This window comes from Patella vulgata, chromosome 8 (assembly GCF_932274485.2).
Source record: "Patella vulgata chromosome 8, xgPatVulg1.2, whole genome shotgun sequence".
NCBI lineage: Eukaryota > Metazoa > Mollusca > Gastropoda > Patellidae > Patella > Patella vulgata.
Window position 1 is genome coordinate 16,047,377 of NC_065886.2, and position 17,010 is coordinate 16,064,386.

General features: G+C 32.8%; 3 protein-coding genes across 6 annotated transcripts; 2 read left to right on the forward strand and 1 right to left on the reverse strand.

The window, feature by feature from the left end:
- Position 1: 1 nt before the first annotated feature.
- Positions 2 to 8,702, forward strand: LOC126829717 (tubulin-specific chaperone cofactor E-like protein). Of its 4 annotated transcripts, none has more exons than XM_050559815.2 (7): positions 2 to 77; positions 1,215 to 1,364; positions 2,301 to 2,449; positions 3,026 to 3,204; positions 3,821 to 4,163; positions 4,405 to 4,562; positions 5,184 to 8,702. In XM_050559815.2, exons 2-7 carry the CDS (start codon positions 1,226 to 1,228, stop codon positions 5,518 to 5,520), a joined length of 1,305 nt encoding a protein of 434 aa, XP_050415772.1. In that variant the 5' UTR covers positions 2 to 77; positions 1,215 to 1,225; the 3' UTR covers positions 5,521 to 8,702. The 4 variants fall into 4 exon arrangements, with proteins under 4 accessions (XP_050415772.1, XP_050415775.1, XP_050415773.1 ...); XM_050559818.1 differs by having other exon boundaries at positions 68 to 117; XM_050559816.2 differs by lacking the exon at positions 2 to 77 and adding an exon at positions 124 to 556.
- A 1,354-nt stretch (positions 8,703 to 10,056) lies between these two features.
- On the reverse strand, positions 10,057 to 14,059 carry LOC126829718 (syntaxin-5). The gene has a single exon (XM_050559820.2). It carries the CDS (start codon positions 13,684 to 13,686, stop codon positions 12,625 to 12,627), a length of 1,062 nt encoding a protein of 353 aa, XP_050415777.1. The 5' UTR covers positions 13,687 to 14,059; the 3' UTR covers positions 10,057 to 12,624.
- Positions 14,060 to 14,888: 829 nt separating this feature from the next.
- LOC126829720 (m7GpppX diphosphatase) lies at positions 14,889 to 16,030 on the forward strand. Its single transcript, XM_050559822.2, has one exon. The coding sequence runs from the start codon at positions 15,036 to 15,038 to the stop codon at positions 15,978 to 15,980; it is 945 nt and encodes a 314-aa protein (XP_050415779.1). The 5' UTR covers positions 14,889 to 15,035; the 3' UTR covers positions 15,981 to 16,030.
- Positions 16,031 to 17,010: the final 980 nt, after the last annotated feature.

Below are 17,010 nucleotides of genomic sequence, written 5' to 3' on the forward strand. Positions count from 1 at the left end.
TTTAGTAAATAACAGAATTCATGACGTACTACACACTTCCGATAATAACAAAAGCAGGTGACATAAACAAGCGTAAGGTAAAAAGTTTACGTTCGATATTTTATTCATTGCAGATAGGTAAGCTTAAAAGTATTACGTAGTAAGATGAAAACTGCAATGATGAACTAATCCAATTTCGTTTGACTTTGAACGAACTGTTCTGACCGTGTCATTTGGCAAAATTTCAAAGACACTTTTCACAGCTGATTTATCATTTCGTTGGTTGAGTTTGCTGACCTAATTTCTATGCTGATCTACACTTGCTAATGTTTATTTTTGGATATTTGTTGACTGCATTTTAATAGTTGGAAATTAGAACACGAGACTGTCGCACTGTGTCATTAAACAACTATATTCCAGAGCATTATTGTGGTGCACCAGATTGCGAGAAGAAAAATTGTTTAACGGTACACCCTACTCTGTAATTTGAGACATTATTTATCTGGCTGTACTCATTCTCTAGGCTTAATGCACACAGGCACACAATAGATAAATAGACCAACCTATTCAAATTCTGGTATGTAAATGGTTTAAAAGGGATGGTAAAAGTCAAAAGTTAAAAGATTAACCGTTAAGCTATCCATTTTTTTTTTAAGACCAGAAAGCTTAATTATTTTCAATAGATCTATAGATCTTACTGTGATATAGAGAATTGATACTTTTAATAATTAATTTCTATTTTTATCTTCTTTTCTTTCCATATGGCTTCATTCACAAATTAAATATTTCATGATGCCTATTCAAATTTGAAGTTTGGTCTTCCTGATCTAATTAACTGATAATGGAAATTTTAGAATAGACTTGGCACGCTATATCCTCAATGGCATTGACTGTTATTTTGATTATGATTTCATTGATTTTATAGATAGTCCATTTGTCACAAAAATAAAATTGATTTTTTTCTGACAATGCCATTATAATCAAATCTAGAAGACAATATACATTGAAAGTAAAAAAAGATGTTTGATATTAATAATGTTTTCATTGTTTATAGTGAGCATATTATACGGGTTGGGTTTACTTTTATCCGCGAAGCATAATGTTCTGTTCTTCATTTAATAGACAGGAACTTAATGAATAATGAAAGAAAATATCAGATCATTTAAATATTAACTGACTTTCTTCCCAAATAAATTTGATATAATAATTTATGATTTGATATTTTTTTGTTTTAGATTTTAGCAACATGGATGAAAGAGAAAATCCAGAAGAATATTCTGGTACTAAGACTTTGGTGGAAGCCATTACAGAAAAGTTCTGTGATTCTAGTCTAGAGGATTGTTGTAAAATTTATGTTCCAAAAAGAGGTCCAGCAAAATTATCTGGTAAGTTTTAAGGCATCAGTTCAATTGACTTAGTAAAAATTCTAGTTTGTTATTATGGTCATTATGATGTTATTATTGTTAAGTATATTCAAAGCGATCATTTACATGTATGAGTGACTTTATAATAAGGTGGTGCCATGTCAACTAGAAGTCAGATGATAAGTAGATTTAAGAAAAAAAGAACTGATATGAAAGAAGAATCAAAAATTGTTTAAAGTACGGTAGCTAAGTAGCTAAATCTCTAAAACATTGTCATTCATAAACCAAAAATTGAATTAAAATTATTCAAGAAGCAAAAGTCCTGGTAATCTTTTGAAACAAAAATTTAATCGCTTAGAACTTGGTCTATCACAAATCAATTCAACATGGCTCAGTTATAAACAGTAATTGTATTCCATAGAATTGTGTCCTGTATATAACTATCTGTATGTCAAGCCATGATAAAGACCACAGAAGCATAGTCAAAATGTCCCACAGGAATAAACTAATTGTATTTCATTAAATTGTGTCCTGCGTATGTACATGTACATTATTAATTCCTTAAACGACATCTAGATAACTAATCACAACAAAAACAACACAAAGTACCGGTATCAATAAAAAATTCTCTGTTATTTAATAACAATGTTTGAAAACATGACCTGTACTAACAATTAAAGTACATAGTTATGGAAAAACAGCTACTAGTGTACTTTAAGGCGACATTTCGTAGAGTATTATCTCAACGTGATCAAGCTAATACTCTTCGAAAAGTTGCCTTAAAATACACTAGTAACTGTTTTTCCATAAGTATGTGTTTTTTTTATTATTCTATCCAGTTACTAAATGCAATTTAAAGATTATGACCTGTACTGTTGTGAAACATCTTTAAAATTTTGTTGTGAAGACTGTGTATATAGTGTTTATACATGTGTGTTATTAATATTTTTACTGTAGAATCTGGTGATTTAATAGCAGCACCAAAAGTTTTGAGTTTAACAGATCAACAAATATCAGCTGCTGGGGATGTAGATGAAATCCAAAGAATGTGCACAAATGTTTGTGAACTTGATCTCACTAAAAATCATCTTACTGATTGGGAAGAGGTAAACTGTTTTGTTTTTTGGCCAAAAGTCCTTGTGTCAGTTCTTTCTGTCCGTCTGTTAGGCTAAACCATTTTACTGTCTTCCATAACTACAAAAGCAAATTGGAACAAAATTTCAATGTTACATAGTATACATTGTTGGGATTTCGATAGTGGTCTTCATTATCCATTTATGATTAAATAAACAAATTTGTGGGATGTGTGGATGGAGGAGTGGTCTAATGCATGCTCCTTAGATCATAAGGTTTGTCCTCATTGAGTTCAGTGACATGGTTTTGGTCCCTAGCTTGTACATGACAAGGAGTAGGGTCACTTGCCCAACCTCGTGGGTTTTGTCCAGTTTCGATCTCCAGTTTCCTGCCAGTGTTAAAGACCCCTACTCACAAAAAAATAAGCTTATATCATATGTTAGTCCTAAAATGACCTAGTTTGTGTCATGTTAACGTTAAACCCAATTTTTGTCTCTCTCCTTCAAATTTGAAAAAAATATCTGTAAAGAACATATGACCTGTAAGCTCAATTTTCTAACACATGTGAATAAACATTTGTTTATGGCAGATTATCTTTTTTTCTTCAGATTCTAAAGATTGTAGAAAGAATTCCCAATTTATCATTTTTAAATCTGACAGCAAATGACCTTCAGTCTTCTTTGCAAATAAATGATGATTTGTGTTTTCCTAATGTTAATCAATTGGTTGTTAATAATACTGGTGTGCCCTGGTCTACAGTAGACTCTCTTCTCCAGATGTTTCCAGAGTAAGTACATTTTGCAATAAGTCGAGTATTCTTGGTGCAAAGATCATCTGTTCATTAGTCATTATAAGATATGAAAATGTGTTACAAAAGTTTGTGAATCAAACAATGTAATAGTTTCACCGACAGTATTATGGTTAAGCTGAGTGGGACCCAAACAATCTTTAGTGGGGCCAAAAACGGTACAGACAAATATACCGGTATATGTAGTGTCCTACTCTTGATTCAATAGGATTGGCATGTGAGTTGTGAATGATCACAATATCCCTCACAATATCCCGCTGTATGTAGCGTTGGAGCACACATTTTGAATTTTATTGAGATTATTATTGATTATTATTTCACACCTACACATATCAAATTTGTACAACATGTTGCTTCTGTTGAAAATCAAGTTACTTCTGGTGTTCGAAACACACCTACAAGTTGCTTCTGTTGCAAATCAAGTTACTTCTGGTGTTTGAAGTACACCTACAAGTTGCTTCTATTGCAAATCAGGTTACTTCTGGTGTTCAAAGCACACCTATAAGTTGCTTCTGTTGCTACTCAGGAAACGTTTAGTATGTAAAACTTACGTACATGTACATCTAATTTAATATATCCATCTTTGTTTTCACAGACTGACAGAACTTCATTTGAGCCTTAATAATTATAAAAACATAGAGTTTAACTTTAATCAGCCCTACTCAACCTTAAAAACTCTACATTTTAATGGTAATCAAGTTCATTCCTATGAAGAAATATGCAAGTTTGGTTATGTTTTTCCTAATATGGAGCGGTTCGTAATGGCTGAATGTAAGATTTGTTCCATTGAACCAGAAGAGGTCATACCAAAAGCGTTTCCACGGTTACAGTGTTTAAACTTAAATCATACAGCCATACAAGATTGGAAGGAACTGGACAATCTAAGAAAATTCCCTAATCTAAGAGATGTTCGACTCCTGAACATACCATGTTTTGAGGTAATAGGAAATGTCTTCTTTTGTTTTTATATATAAAGCCATTTCATTATCATTTCAGGTTTACCATTTGACTTTTAAAGTTTGCAAATGCAATACAGATAAGAACTCTTACTTGGAGATTTTAAACTTGAGGTGATTGTTCACTGCAATTAGATTTATATAATTGCTGTAATTGAAGATTTTGAAACTTGACGTGATTGTTTATTGTGGTTATATACAATTGTTGCTATTATTTTTGTAGTCATTAGAGGATAATTTACGTCGTCAACTACAGATAGCCAGATTACCTAATTTAACGCATCTTAATGGTAGTCATATTCACGAATCTGAGAGAGAAGATGCTGAACGAGCTTTCATAAGATATTACATGGATCGTGATGATAACGAGAAGCCAGACAGGTAAATAATATAATAATAGGTGATAGCACCAGTTATAAAAAAAGATAGAAATGGAATTTATGGTTTATCTCTTTTTTAACAACCACTGGGGGGGGGGGGGGGGGAGAGCAGCGAAAACCCACAAAGTTAGGCAAATGTCCCTATTCTACAATGATGGGATCAAGTTTATAGCCTGTGAAATGACATGGGGTTTAGCACCAACCGGGCTAATGAAGACAGGCACACGGCATGCAGTGTGCTGTGAGGGAAATAAATGGATCCACCTCTTTTAACTATTCTGGAGCCACAGTGACTAAGTTCACCTACCAGGAGGTCCAGTGTTGAGTGATTCGATCCCAGCATTGGCCGAGAAAGTTTCCCAGGATTTTCCAGAGTGGATTCCCAATTTCAATGATGCAAAATGAAGGGCCTAATCATTTGGATGGCATGTATAAGAACCCTTGACAGATGGAATTCACTTGCTGTCCGGCAAAATTTTCCTTATAGCGCACTGTATGGTGTATACCTCTCTTCATTAGTCTGGTTGGTGCAGAAAAGTAGGACTGTAAACCTCATTTCATTTTATTCATTTAACTATTTTAATATTGAGATTTTGAAATAAAATCAATTTCTACATTGCAGATATTATGAACTGGAGGCTGTATATGGTAAACTGGACCCATTGGTGGACCTGGATTTAAAACCAAAAACACATTTCGCAGTCAAAGTCAAATTTGATGATAAAGAAAAATTGGTTAAAGTGGATATAAATCATACTGTAGGACAATTTAAAAAGACATTACAGGATTTTGTTGGAGTTCCTCCTGCTCGATTCCGTTTATTTTTTGTGGAAAAAGACAGCCCTTATGGCGCTGATGAGATGAAATATCCCACACGGAAATTATTCATGTATAATATCAGTAACAGTGACGAATTTCAGATACTCTTAAAAAGAGGACCGCGTACAAATTCCGAGTAATTTAGGTTTGATGGATTGTGTGTGGTCATGGTTTTTAACCAGGTTTTGAATTCTTGTAAGTCTGCAAAGTTTGTACATGGCAAGGATTTTCATTTCAGTCATGTTTGAATTTTCTAGCTAACTGAAAAAAAAGTTAAAAATTGTGTTAATATGAAGAGGCATTGAGTTTAAATTGTAGGCCCTGTACATATTGTGTAGATTATGGTTAAATCGCATGAAGCAGCTAAAAGCTCATATATCTTCCAAACACAAGGGCTCTAAAATTCTAAGTACATATGTGCAGTGGCATGCAGAGAGGGAGTGACAGGTATCCATAGCTAACTTAAAAAAAAAGAAGTTAAAAATTGTACTTATATGAAGAGAAATTGAGTTTAAGTGGTAGGCTCTGTACATATTGTGTAAATTTCACTTGAATGTTATAAAGCCGCTAAAAGCTTACATAACTTCTAAATGCAAGGGCTACAAATTCATAGTACATGTCAGTCTTTGGTTCACTGATCTTGCATGGATGATACATACAGTACACAGTGGCAGAGGAAGCGACAGGTATCCATTTCAGGGGTATACCCAATCAAAGAGTCAAATTAAAATTAAGTTTTTGGAAATTTGAAATTTTGCTGTTAACTTCATTGTACAAGCTGTACTAATTAATTTTAATAAAAATATTATTTCATCTATTTTTACAAATTTGAAATGTCTTCCTTTCTCACATTTGTGAGTACTAGGCCCTATACTTGGGTTTTGGGAGACATACAATAAAGGAGTAGTCCTCGGACATCAGCAACCTCTGCATGCCATTATACATACTTTTAAATGTTAGTGTTGCCAATGTGACAACAAGAATTTTGTTTTGAACTAGAGGGAGGTGGGTTATCTGAAAAGGTGCAATAGACATATCGTCAAAAAGGTGGGAGCGGCTAGAACTAGACTGCTAGTGTTGAATTAGACTGTAATACAAAATTAGCTTTTTACCCATTGACTGTTACTAACTTTAAAGCCACTGATCATCATTTGAAAACTACAATATTAAGGAATATAAGACAAAAAATGAGTTAATTTCATTGTAATTTACAAAGATGATATGAATTGAAAATTTAGCAATATTCTGCAGATCATAACAACTATTGAGCACCACCTATGTATTAGTAATTCTTTTTTGGGCCTCTTTTTAATCGGGTGGTTTTTTTTACCTTTGATAGTTTGATTTTAGTGATTAAATGTTAAATAATCAAATTGAATACATTTTGACATGGATAAAGCCATGAAAAATTGGCAATCAGTGGCTTTAATAGTTTAATTTATATTACGACCATTGTGCTTTAACAACATTATTTTTTTGGTCCAATTACATCATGCAGCAATTTTTGTTATTTTATTATATTTTAAATGTTTATTTATGTCTATTTTGTATGTAAGTGTATTTTCTATTAATGTAAACTGTATCTTTATACTCATCTTCATTGATTACAATCAAAAGTCTTTACGAGCACTTTGACAAATTTTTAAAAAAAAATTCAATGGTAGGTTACATGTTTTTTATATGCCCAATTTTTATAGGAACTTTTAATTTTTTCTACCACACATGTTGTTAGTCAGGGCATTCATATTTGATCTACGTGTTCTTCATGGAAGTGTTCATAAGAAGGAACAGGAACTCTTCTTTCCTAATATTTCAACAGCAAATAACAAGAGTTATTTAATTTGAATAGTTTTAATATTGTGATATATTTAATTGTATTTATATTTAATAATTATAGTTAGTAATTTATTAGTGATTTTAAATTATAAGTAGTCCCATATTAATTTGCTTTATTTTAAGGTTATAAAGTGGGATTATCCCCAAATATGGTACATATATTGTCAGTGATGTCTTAATGGAACTGCACACATTGTAAACAAATAACATAGGGCAAATTTTATGGGAATTTCATTAATTAGTACCAATGAGTAAGAATTGAATGATTTTGCTAAATGATAATGGCTATTTGATCCGCAGATAAACACAAACAAATCATGCAAAAAGAATTCTATATCTTGTTAAATTCTAAAACTGAAAGCAATTGTGTGATTTTATTTTGTGTGTAAATAATTGGCCCCATCAGTTTGGTATTGCATGAGTTTCTGTTGAAGGGTTTAATGAGATTTTTGCCTATAATGATAAATGAAATTTTTAAATATAAAAAATTACCAAAAATATAATATTTATGTGTTATTGGGGCTTTATATGTTATTTTGTGGCATTATATATATTTTAGTAGATGATACATGTTATGTTGCATTTTGAAATATCTCTTGCCATTATTCGCAATGTAATGTAAAGTCAAGATTTATTTAAGGTTTTCTTTTATGAAGTTGTCTGTTTATTATATTTGTTATATGAAGAATGATTGTAAATATTGAATGATATGTTGATAAATAGTTAGATAACCAGCATATTGGCTGCCTCTCCTTAGCCAGCTACTTTTTAGCTTCCCTAGATAAGAACTAAGAATTAGGTAATTATTGCCATGTTGGTACCATGGCAATATTTGATTGAGCAGATTATGTAATGGTTGTGATAATGTTTAGTCTCAATCACCCAGTGATATAAAATTATAGCTACATCTTTAGTTTATAGGTATAGCTAATAAATAGCAGATTGAGGAGGTCAGCCAGGGGCTTGAGGTAAATGTTATGAATTAAAAAGTATTGTTTACAAGATTACAATTTAGCCTAATATCCAAAAAAAAATGTATAGTTAGAAACAATTGTACGTGTGATCATAAATTTGTTTACAGTTTATTTTGGTCATATCATTGGATTCATCGAATCAAAACTTCCAAACATTCTGAAAATGCTTATGAGGAGCATTAGAATGAAGTTATATTTTCAGTGCTAAAAGATTTGTTTCAAGCCTCTGTGGTTTATAGGAGAAGTGTGCTCTGTTATTTATATATTATAATTTTTAAATCCTATGTATATAAGAGTTGTAAAAGAAAGAGAAGATAAATATATTATATACATTGACTATATATGTATAATGAGTTGAAGAATCGATAAAAAAAAAAAACTTTGCTTTTAGGCTTATATTGATAATATTAGGATAAAGTTTGTGTGTGTGTGTGACTGTAGTTAGATGAGGCTAGCATAGGACTTGCAGTAAAGCAACATATCCCCAAAATAAATTTTACATAATATCAATACTTTTATGTTATCTTTAAAATAATTGAGTCACTAATTGAGAAAAATGCATTTTTTTTCAGGCAACATCAAAAATAATAATCTGGCTAATAACTGAAAAAATATTCTGATAAGTCAAATTTATTAGGTAAGTCGTGGGCAGCCAGCTTAAAAATGGGTAATTTTTTCGAGCATCTCTTTACCCCCCCCCCTCCACAAGTTAATCAGGCTCCTACGCCTATGGAAAGTAGTGTACATGTACTATTAAATCATCTAGTCTGTAACATTATTTGGAACATGGTGTAAAGTAAATGTGACGGACAGATGAAGCCATGGCAACTCAGTCATCAGTAACACGAGAAAGTTCCTCTAGGTTTTCCAGTCTGGTGTCCCCTTGTCAGTGATGAAGGAAAAACATCTAGTCCATCATATGGGGAAAAAATGAGGCCCCGCCTACACGTTGATATGCATATTAATGAACCCTTGGCAATTCGAATTTGTTGTTGGAATAGTACTAAACCCAATTGAACCCATCTAAGATCAAAATACCTCCCACATATGAGCACAGCAGCAAGTGATATATCATGCCTAATGCATGACATGTCTTTACTTTTGCTAAAATATACTGAAGCAGATCTATGTAGTTAGCTGTTTACTGTTACCCCCTATATATACAAGGATGTTATGATCAACAAAATCATGCAGCTCCAGGTGGTTAATGGGTAGTAATCAAGAACCATTTTAAATTCATCTTTCATCAACTCCCCAAGAAATCTCAAGTATTACCTGCATAATAAGGATTAAAACCTAAATTTAGGCATTCACTTTTTATACAATGGTATATCTGTGCATTCTCTTGGCCAATAAACAGGGAATACACATTTAACCCACACCTTGTAATATACAATATCTCTAAAACACAGTGAATACACACATAACCCACAGACACCTTGTATTATACAGTATCTCTCTCAAATAAACACAGGGAATTCATATACAACCTACACCTTGGAATATACAATGTTTGTGTAGTTCAAGTATCTCACCCACCCTTTTGTAACAGCATGTGCAGGAGGACAGCATCACATGCAAACAATCCATAAAATAAACCCACAGATAAAACACACAAACTAAACAGAAATTGCAAGCAATAATCATAAAAGTACATAAAATTTGTTACCTGTGTGAATTTGCCATATATCTGAGAAGTGGTATCGTGTTTACGGAAAAGTATGAATATCCTGCCCTGTACATGACATACATCAATAGTTACTGCTAAATGAAGTGATAAATTTAAGCACTAAGAGGTTCTTCACAAGAATGTAACCATATCTACCTACACAGGGTGGATGTTTGAAATATAGATCACAGAAACTATTTGAAAAGATTTAACATGTTTATTTACAGCAGAAGAAATGTACAATTTTATTTACATAATAATTATATACAAATTACTCACACAGTCCCCCCTCCCCATAATTAAAAACATAAAATACAATGTGTTCATATTTAAATTCATTCAACAAAACTAAAACAAGTCTGATCTAAATAATTTCTTATCTTTCAAGAAAATATTTATCGTAATTTCAAGTAGCCATAAACCTTTACTACCTGGTACACGTAAATACTGACTACCCCAGATAGTACTATATCGACCAGGTACCGAAAACGTCATAGCCGCCATCTTCAAACTGTGACATCATATCAAAAATCAAAGTCAGACAAGCGATTCACAAATGTCTAAGGAACAAGCATGCCAAGTTTCATGTTTATCATACTTGAATGGGCAGAGCCATAGGCTTTTTTTGCGAAGAGCACCACCCCAAGATGAAATACAAGACAAGTAGCACTTAGGAACCAGTTTCTGGTCCAAATAGAGGAACATGATCTTTTATACATTCAGTATTTTCGAAACTGCCTGAAGCTACTGTTCATAGTCCTTACATAATTCACAGCTATACACGTGACTCAGAAAGTTTGAGACACTACAGAGAGCAGTAGTTTCAGGCAGGCCAGGTGATAAAGGATTAACTGTACAACTGGAAGACAAATCAAGAGTTTATGTTAGTTATACTCAAGAGTTGACAATGTTTTAAATATAAAATCTCATTGGAATCTTCACTACTCTGAAAGCTTCTGACAAAGTGCTTAGCATGAAGCTAAAGAAGTCTGGATTCAACTCATTGTTTTCGAGCTATAAAATACATGGATATTATTACTGTAACAGGATTTGCTTTGGTAATTTTTTATTCATACCGGTATATAATTATTATTTGGACTTAAAGCCTATTATCGAGTACCAAGCCAAACTGGGTACCAAGTAAAAACACTACACAAGAACTGAAAACAAAATAAAAATGATAAAAATACAAATGGATATGGATGTAATTAACTTAGATATTTGAACTTATGAAAGATGTAAATTCCTATGTAGCAGAAGTAGCTAGAAATAAATACATATAATATTATCAACTTAATTAACATATATCAGTCTGGAAACCAGAATTACCCTCTTTGAAAGCATGAATTGAAAACTTGAAAAGAGTCACTGAGTTAATATAAGGTGTGTTTGTATAGTGTGTTCCACAACCCAAATAGATGAGAAGGACTCAGCCTAAATTAAATGTTTAATTATGTGAAGACATGCATGTCCTATTAAACAGATCAAATTACCAATACATATGATTGTATGATACATGTTTATGATGATTTTCATAAAATCTTAATGTTCCGAAGAAATACATGTGAAAGTAACAGTAATGAATAGAGGATATATAGTTAAGTGCATAAGCATGATCAACCTTAAGATACCATACATTGTAGACGAAGTCCAAAATACTGAACCAGGGGCATAATAATTTAGATTTTATTAATATTAATATAACTATGATGAAACTGATATATAAGTTTCTCACTGATTTAAATCTTTTACTATGAAATGAAACCCTGAAACAAACTTTGATTATTTATATAAAGGCAGTCATTTGCACTTTACACTAGCTGTGGGGTATTCCCAGGGAATTAATATTATGTAAATTACTATACAGTAATTCAATAATGAAACCATTTTGTTGATATCCTTGGGATACCCCACTGCTGATGTTTGATAGAACTAATCACACTGCATGTTCTAGCCATGTATATCCAACAGAATATCATCATTCATACAACTGGGCTGTAAGTTTACAGTGTACATAATCAGAATCTTATAAAATGTACACAGTGAATGAACCGATACCATAATCTAAATATATGTGCATTATAATCATGAATTAAACATTATTCTGATTTATTTTTTCCCAAATAATAAAACAATATTATACCATAAGAACATTATATACAAATGTACATCCATGTTTCATGCTATTAATCAATACATGCATATGTACATTTACAAATTTACATAAATTAAAATGTTACCTAAATTTTTTAGCTGTATTTTTCTGAACAACATTTTGGATATCTAACAGCAATACATTGAATTTATTAAGGATTTTTGGTAAATTTCAGTAAGTTGAACTTTCCTTAAAGACACATTATGTATCTTTGAATTAATATATATCCACTAGGATATCGCCAAGGCTGATTTTAAGACTCTTGATAAAACAAACAAGCAAAGCATACATGTATATACTATTGAAAACCAATACATATACAATATATAACTGATTTGTCAATAATAATGCATTGATAAGTTTTCCCAATTTCTTTTTCATTCTCATTAATGCACTTTGGCATTTCCATCAGTCCACTAAATCCCTTGACATGGATCTGGCCAAGGTGCATTAACAGATAATGACTGATAACACTGTACATAGACAATCATGTATATTCAACAAATAATGTATAAACCGGTTCATTCATGAATGTCAACATTGTAATTTGTCACTGTTCAATGTTCATTAAATAAATATACCTTACATGTACAATTTGTTAAATTTTAATTTAGGCCATGAAAACTACAAATATTATAAAGAATACAATTAAAACACCAAATATTTTTATCATTAACCAGCGATTTGATGTAACAGATTGAAAGTATTTTAATATTTCACTGTGTGCAGCTTCAATATTTAACTGTGTGTCCTCAACATTTGAATCAATTCGTCCAACCATCTCTTCTTGTTCTTGTACCATGTGAGCCAGCTGCGTAAAAATGGATCCCAACTCTACAATTGTGGATTCTATATTCTGCATTGTGTCCGCACGACTCTGTATATAAGAGTCCTGTTCATCCACCAATGTCAATTGATTCTGATACTGTGTTTTATCCATACCATCCATATTAATAGCATAATCTCCATTTTGCCGGTTTTCTTCCTCAAACAAGACAGATTTCGTCTGACCAGCCATAGTTGTTGGTGGCATGCTCGTGGAAGCCCCAGCTTGAGAAAATTGTTCCCTTCTTTCTTTCTGGTGTTTTAAGTTCTCCGTTCGAACCTCTAAAACTTGTTTAAATTCATTTGACATGCTTGCCAATTTTGACTGTAGTGCCACCACCACAGAATTGGAATGTGTTTGGACATGTTTGCCATTTTGTGCTCTCTGAGCCCGTGACAGTTCCTGAAGTTGAGCAATTTGTTTATTCAGTCCATTGATATCTTGTTTTATAATGTACGTTAGCTCCTGTATTTCCACAGGTTTGTCATCAAAAAGTGATTTTCTTTTTGCTAAAAGGGTTAGTTTTTCTAATTTAGCAAAAGTATTAGCTAAATCTTTGCCGATTCTCTTTGCAATCACATTGAATTCACTTTTTGCACGTAAGTCTTTTCTTTGCCGAATTGGAGCAACACCATTTCCCTGTCTCGATTGAAGTATCTTGACAGCTGACAGAAACTCATTCGAACGGTCTCGACACGTCATTTCAGTATCTATATCCCTGTGGGTTTTACGACTAGATTTTGGAGATGGACTATCTTGGATGGTTCGGTTTCTGTTCTGTCCGTTTACCTGATAATTGACATCAGATGTGGCGTGTTGACCAGTTTGACGCCGTCTCGCTATCATTGAAGCGTCAATCTAGTTTATATTGTTTTAATGATTCAGGAATTCCACAGTCAGTGATTTCTGAAGTAATGTCACTCGAATACAGATGGTACCAAAACATCGATTTTCCAAATGTAAAACAGTGTTTCGTATGGGATTAAATCGGTCAATCACTCGAGACAAACGTCACAAACAACTGACAAGATGTCGAAATAATTCACTAAATAATCCTAAAGAAACGACTTGAAAATCAATATAGGTCAATAAAAGATCGAAATCCGGAAATGGTTACCATATAGTTGTAAATTTGGGGTCCAGACTTCCAATTAAAATAAATTTTTTGACAGTTTACAGAAGCCGTATCGGGTATTTTCTCGTCCACGAAGCACTCTGATGTCAGTTCCGGTTATTTTAAGGAAGTAGATAATTCGATTATCCAGACTGCTTAAAATGCTTTCTCGAGTTCTCTCTCCAGAAACTATGGAACACCTTTCTGGCCGTATTATTTTTAAAAATATTTATTTCAATGAAAATAGGGAATTAATCAATCATAATAGTTCTTGTCGTCTATGATAATTTTGGGAATATATGCGAAATAATTTAACTTGAAAATTCAGTAATATTGTAATATGGAATAAAGGCACATTCAATACCATGATAATATCGTACAGATAAATGCCAAGCTCTACATTTTTGAGAAATATGTACTGCGTGACTATAGATTCATAGATAACATTGTTATATCCATCAAAAAGATTTTAAAAAAAGGAAAAAAAAAGAAAAAAAGTCAAATTAAAGCGGCATTATTCAAATCAAGAGCGAAATTCTTTAGACCATAAATGTTATATAAATTATTAATTAGACATTTGTTAATCTAGGCAAGACCATATCAACTCCTGATGCCATCGGATGGCGCCAATTTTAAGTAGATTAGAACGGATCGGCCATTCAATGATTTAATTTAAAAATGAAGAAGCCAGACTAAGCCTCGAATAACCAGCATCGTGATAACTATAATAAAAAATCAATGCACACGTCTTGTTAAAACTACAGGCATTGATAACTTCGCTCAGAATAAAGTAATTTGAATGAAATTTTCAATATATTCATTTTGCATTATCAATTTTTGAACTATTATAGAACGGCCAGTATCTAAATCTTACAATCCGGTCTTTAACTATAATCTAATCCGCTATTTTCACCATCATCGTACTGAACCAGGTTTCTTTGCAAAAGATTTTTCAAGGGGAGCTAGTCACATTCTTAATTTGAAACCTGTCTCTTTCTCCGGTTTCAGGTGTATTTTAAATATAAACTTTCTGTATTGTTCGTCCTTTGTACTTTTGATTTTGAAAACATTGGGCAAGGAAATGTCTGGTGAGGGTGATAAAGATGTTATTGAAGCCAAAAGAATGAAATATTCAGATGGGGAAGGAAGTCAGGTTCTGAAAGATTTTTCAGTGACCAAAATTCTAAAAGAAGACTCCAAAGTCAAGTTGATGGCCATTCATGGTAAATTTGAAGGAGCGAATGATGAGGCAGTTTTACTTCTCGAAAAACTACCATTTGCTCCCAAGACAGTCAATGCCATGCTTACAGGTTCCAATTTGCACGAAACATTAAAGAATGATATTTACAGCACATATGAAGCGATTTCTCCGCCATCATTTCCCGGATACAAAACAACAATGATATATCCGGCCACGGAGAAACACATCGCCAAATATTCGGAACAGGATGTATTTGTTGTTCATGAGACAAAAGAACTATATTCAACGGTTACTAAACCGTCTTTAGAGCAAAGTTCATTTAGCTTACAGTGGGTTTACAATATACTGGAAAAGAAAACCGAATCTGACCGCATCGTGCACGAAGATGTTGATCCCGAAACCGGTTTTATTCTTTTACCAGACATGAAATGGGATCGAAAAGATTTAAATAATTTATACCTGGTGGCGATCATAAAGAAACATGGAGTAAAATCATTAAGAGATTTGAATCAGCAACATCTACCTTTACTGAAAAATATACTAAACGCCGGAACAAAAGTTATAAAAGAGAAATTCAACATTCCCGTTTCTAAGTTACGAATTTATATCCATTATCAGCCTTCGTATTATCATTTACACGTTCATTTCACTCATGTTAAATTTGATGCCCCTGGAAGTGACGTGTTCAGAGCCCACCTGCTTTCTTCAGTAATAGAAAACATCGAAAATTATTGCGATTTTTATGAAAACAAAACTCTGTCATTTACTCTTCGGGAGAATGATAATCTCTTTAAAAAATACAAGGAACAAGGGTATTTTGATTGATATTGTATTAGACCCCTATTATAGCAATAAAAGAAAAGTTTTAGCAATTAGTTTAGTTTTGTGATTGTTCTCTGCATTGGTGTGTTTTAACATAGTCTGAGAGACGCCGAGGGTTCGCATGACTATTGAATGTGGGTGTAATTTTTGAGGGTATGTGGTTACTGATGTGGTTGTAACTTGGTATACTCATTACGGAATGAAAGTCTATGGAAGGCTCTGACTGGGCTGATGAAGATGAGCAGTGCCCATACAGATTGCTCAAGTGTTAGGGAAATTTTACCCGGACAGCGGTATTACATACAACCTACTCTTATATCAAATTTCAACTGTCAAGGGTTCTTTTATGTGCACGCTAGTGTGTACACAGGATCTCAGGTTTTTAGTCCAATCCAGACCACTATACAAAAAATGATGAACTTTCACGGTCAACACGGGATGTCTAGATAAGCAAACCTACCTCTTAGTTAGGCCTGGAAATAACGGTTTTAGTTGTACCTGGCAAAATGTCATAGCACACTGTATGCCCGTCTTCATTAGCCCAGTTGAAGCAGAACAGTAGGACGTTAAACTCCATCTCATTTCATTTCATTTCCAACGATATTTCATTCCACTTTCTTTTGTGACACATAGGATAATAACACAGGATTACAAAATACTGTTAATTGTGAACATGTGAAATAAGAAGTGTTATGAGCAATACACAAAAACACATATACTTATGGAAAAACAGCTACTTATTTATTTGGCCGACGTTTCGAAGAGTATTCTCTCAACATTATCAAGCTAATACAGTAATACAAGAATTATGAGATCAATATATACAGAAAAACTACAACAACAATTCATGAAACCATACAGGACAACCACAAGATCAAAGGGGGTTATTCTACAAAAACTAATTAACACTAAAGTTAAGTGTAGCCATGTGTAGCAAGTGATATGAGGTGGTGCTCTGTAGAAACAATGAGTACAGTTCAACGATTTCCAGGGTTCAATCTCATTGTTGGCCAAAGAAAAATTCTTATGTTGT

Coding starts and splice junctions, on each gene's coding strand:
- LOC126829720 (XM_050559822.2), top strand. CDS start 15,036: ATGTCTGGTGAGGGTGATAAAGATGTTATTGAAGCCAAAAGAATGAAA.
- LOC126829718 (XM_050559820.2), bottom strand. CDS start 13,686: ATGATAGCGAGACGGCGTCAAACTGGTCAACACGCCACATCTGATGTC.
- LOC126829717 (XM_050559815.2), top strand. CDS start 1,226: ATGGATGAAAGAGAAAATCCAGAAGAATATTCTGGTACTAAGACTTTG. Junction 4,164..4,404: donor TGAACATACCATGTTTTGAG/GTAATAGGAAAT, acceptor TTATTTTTGTAG/TCATTAGAGGATAATTTACG. Junction 4,563..5,183: donor GATAACGAGAAGCCAGACAG/GTAAATAATATA, acceptor TCTACATTGCAG/ATATTATGAACTGGAGGCTG.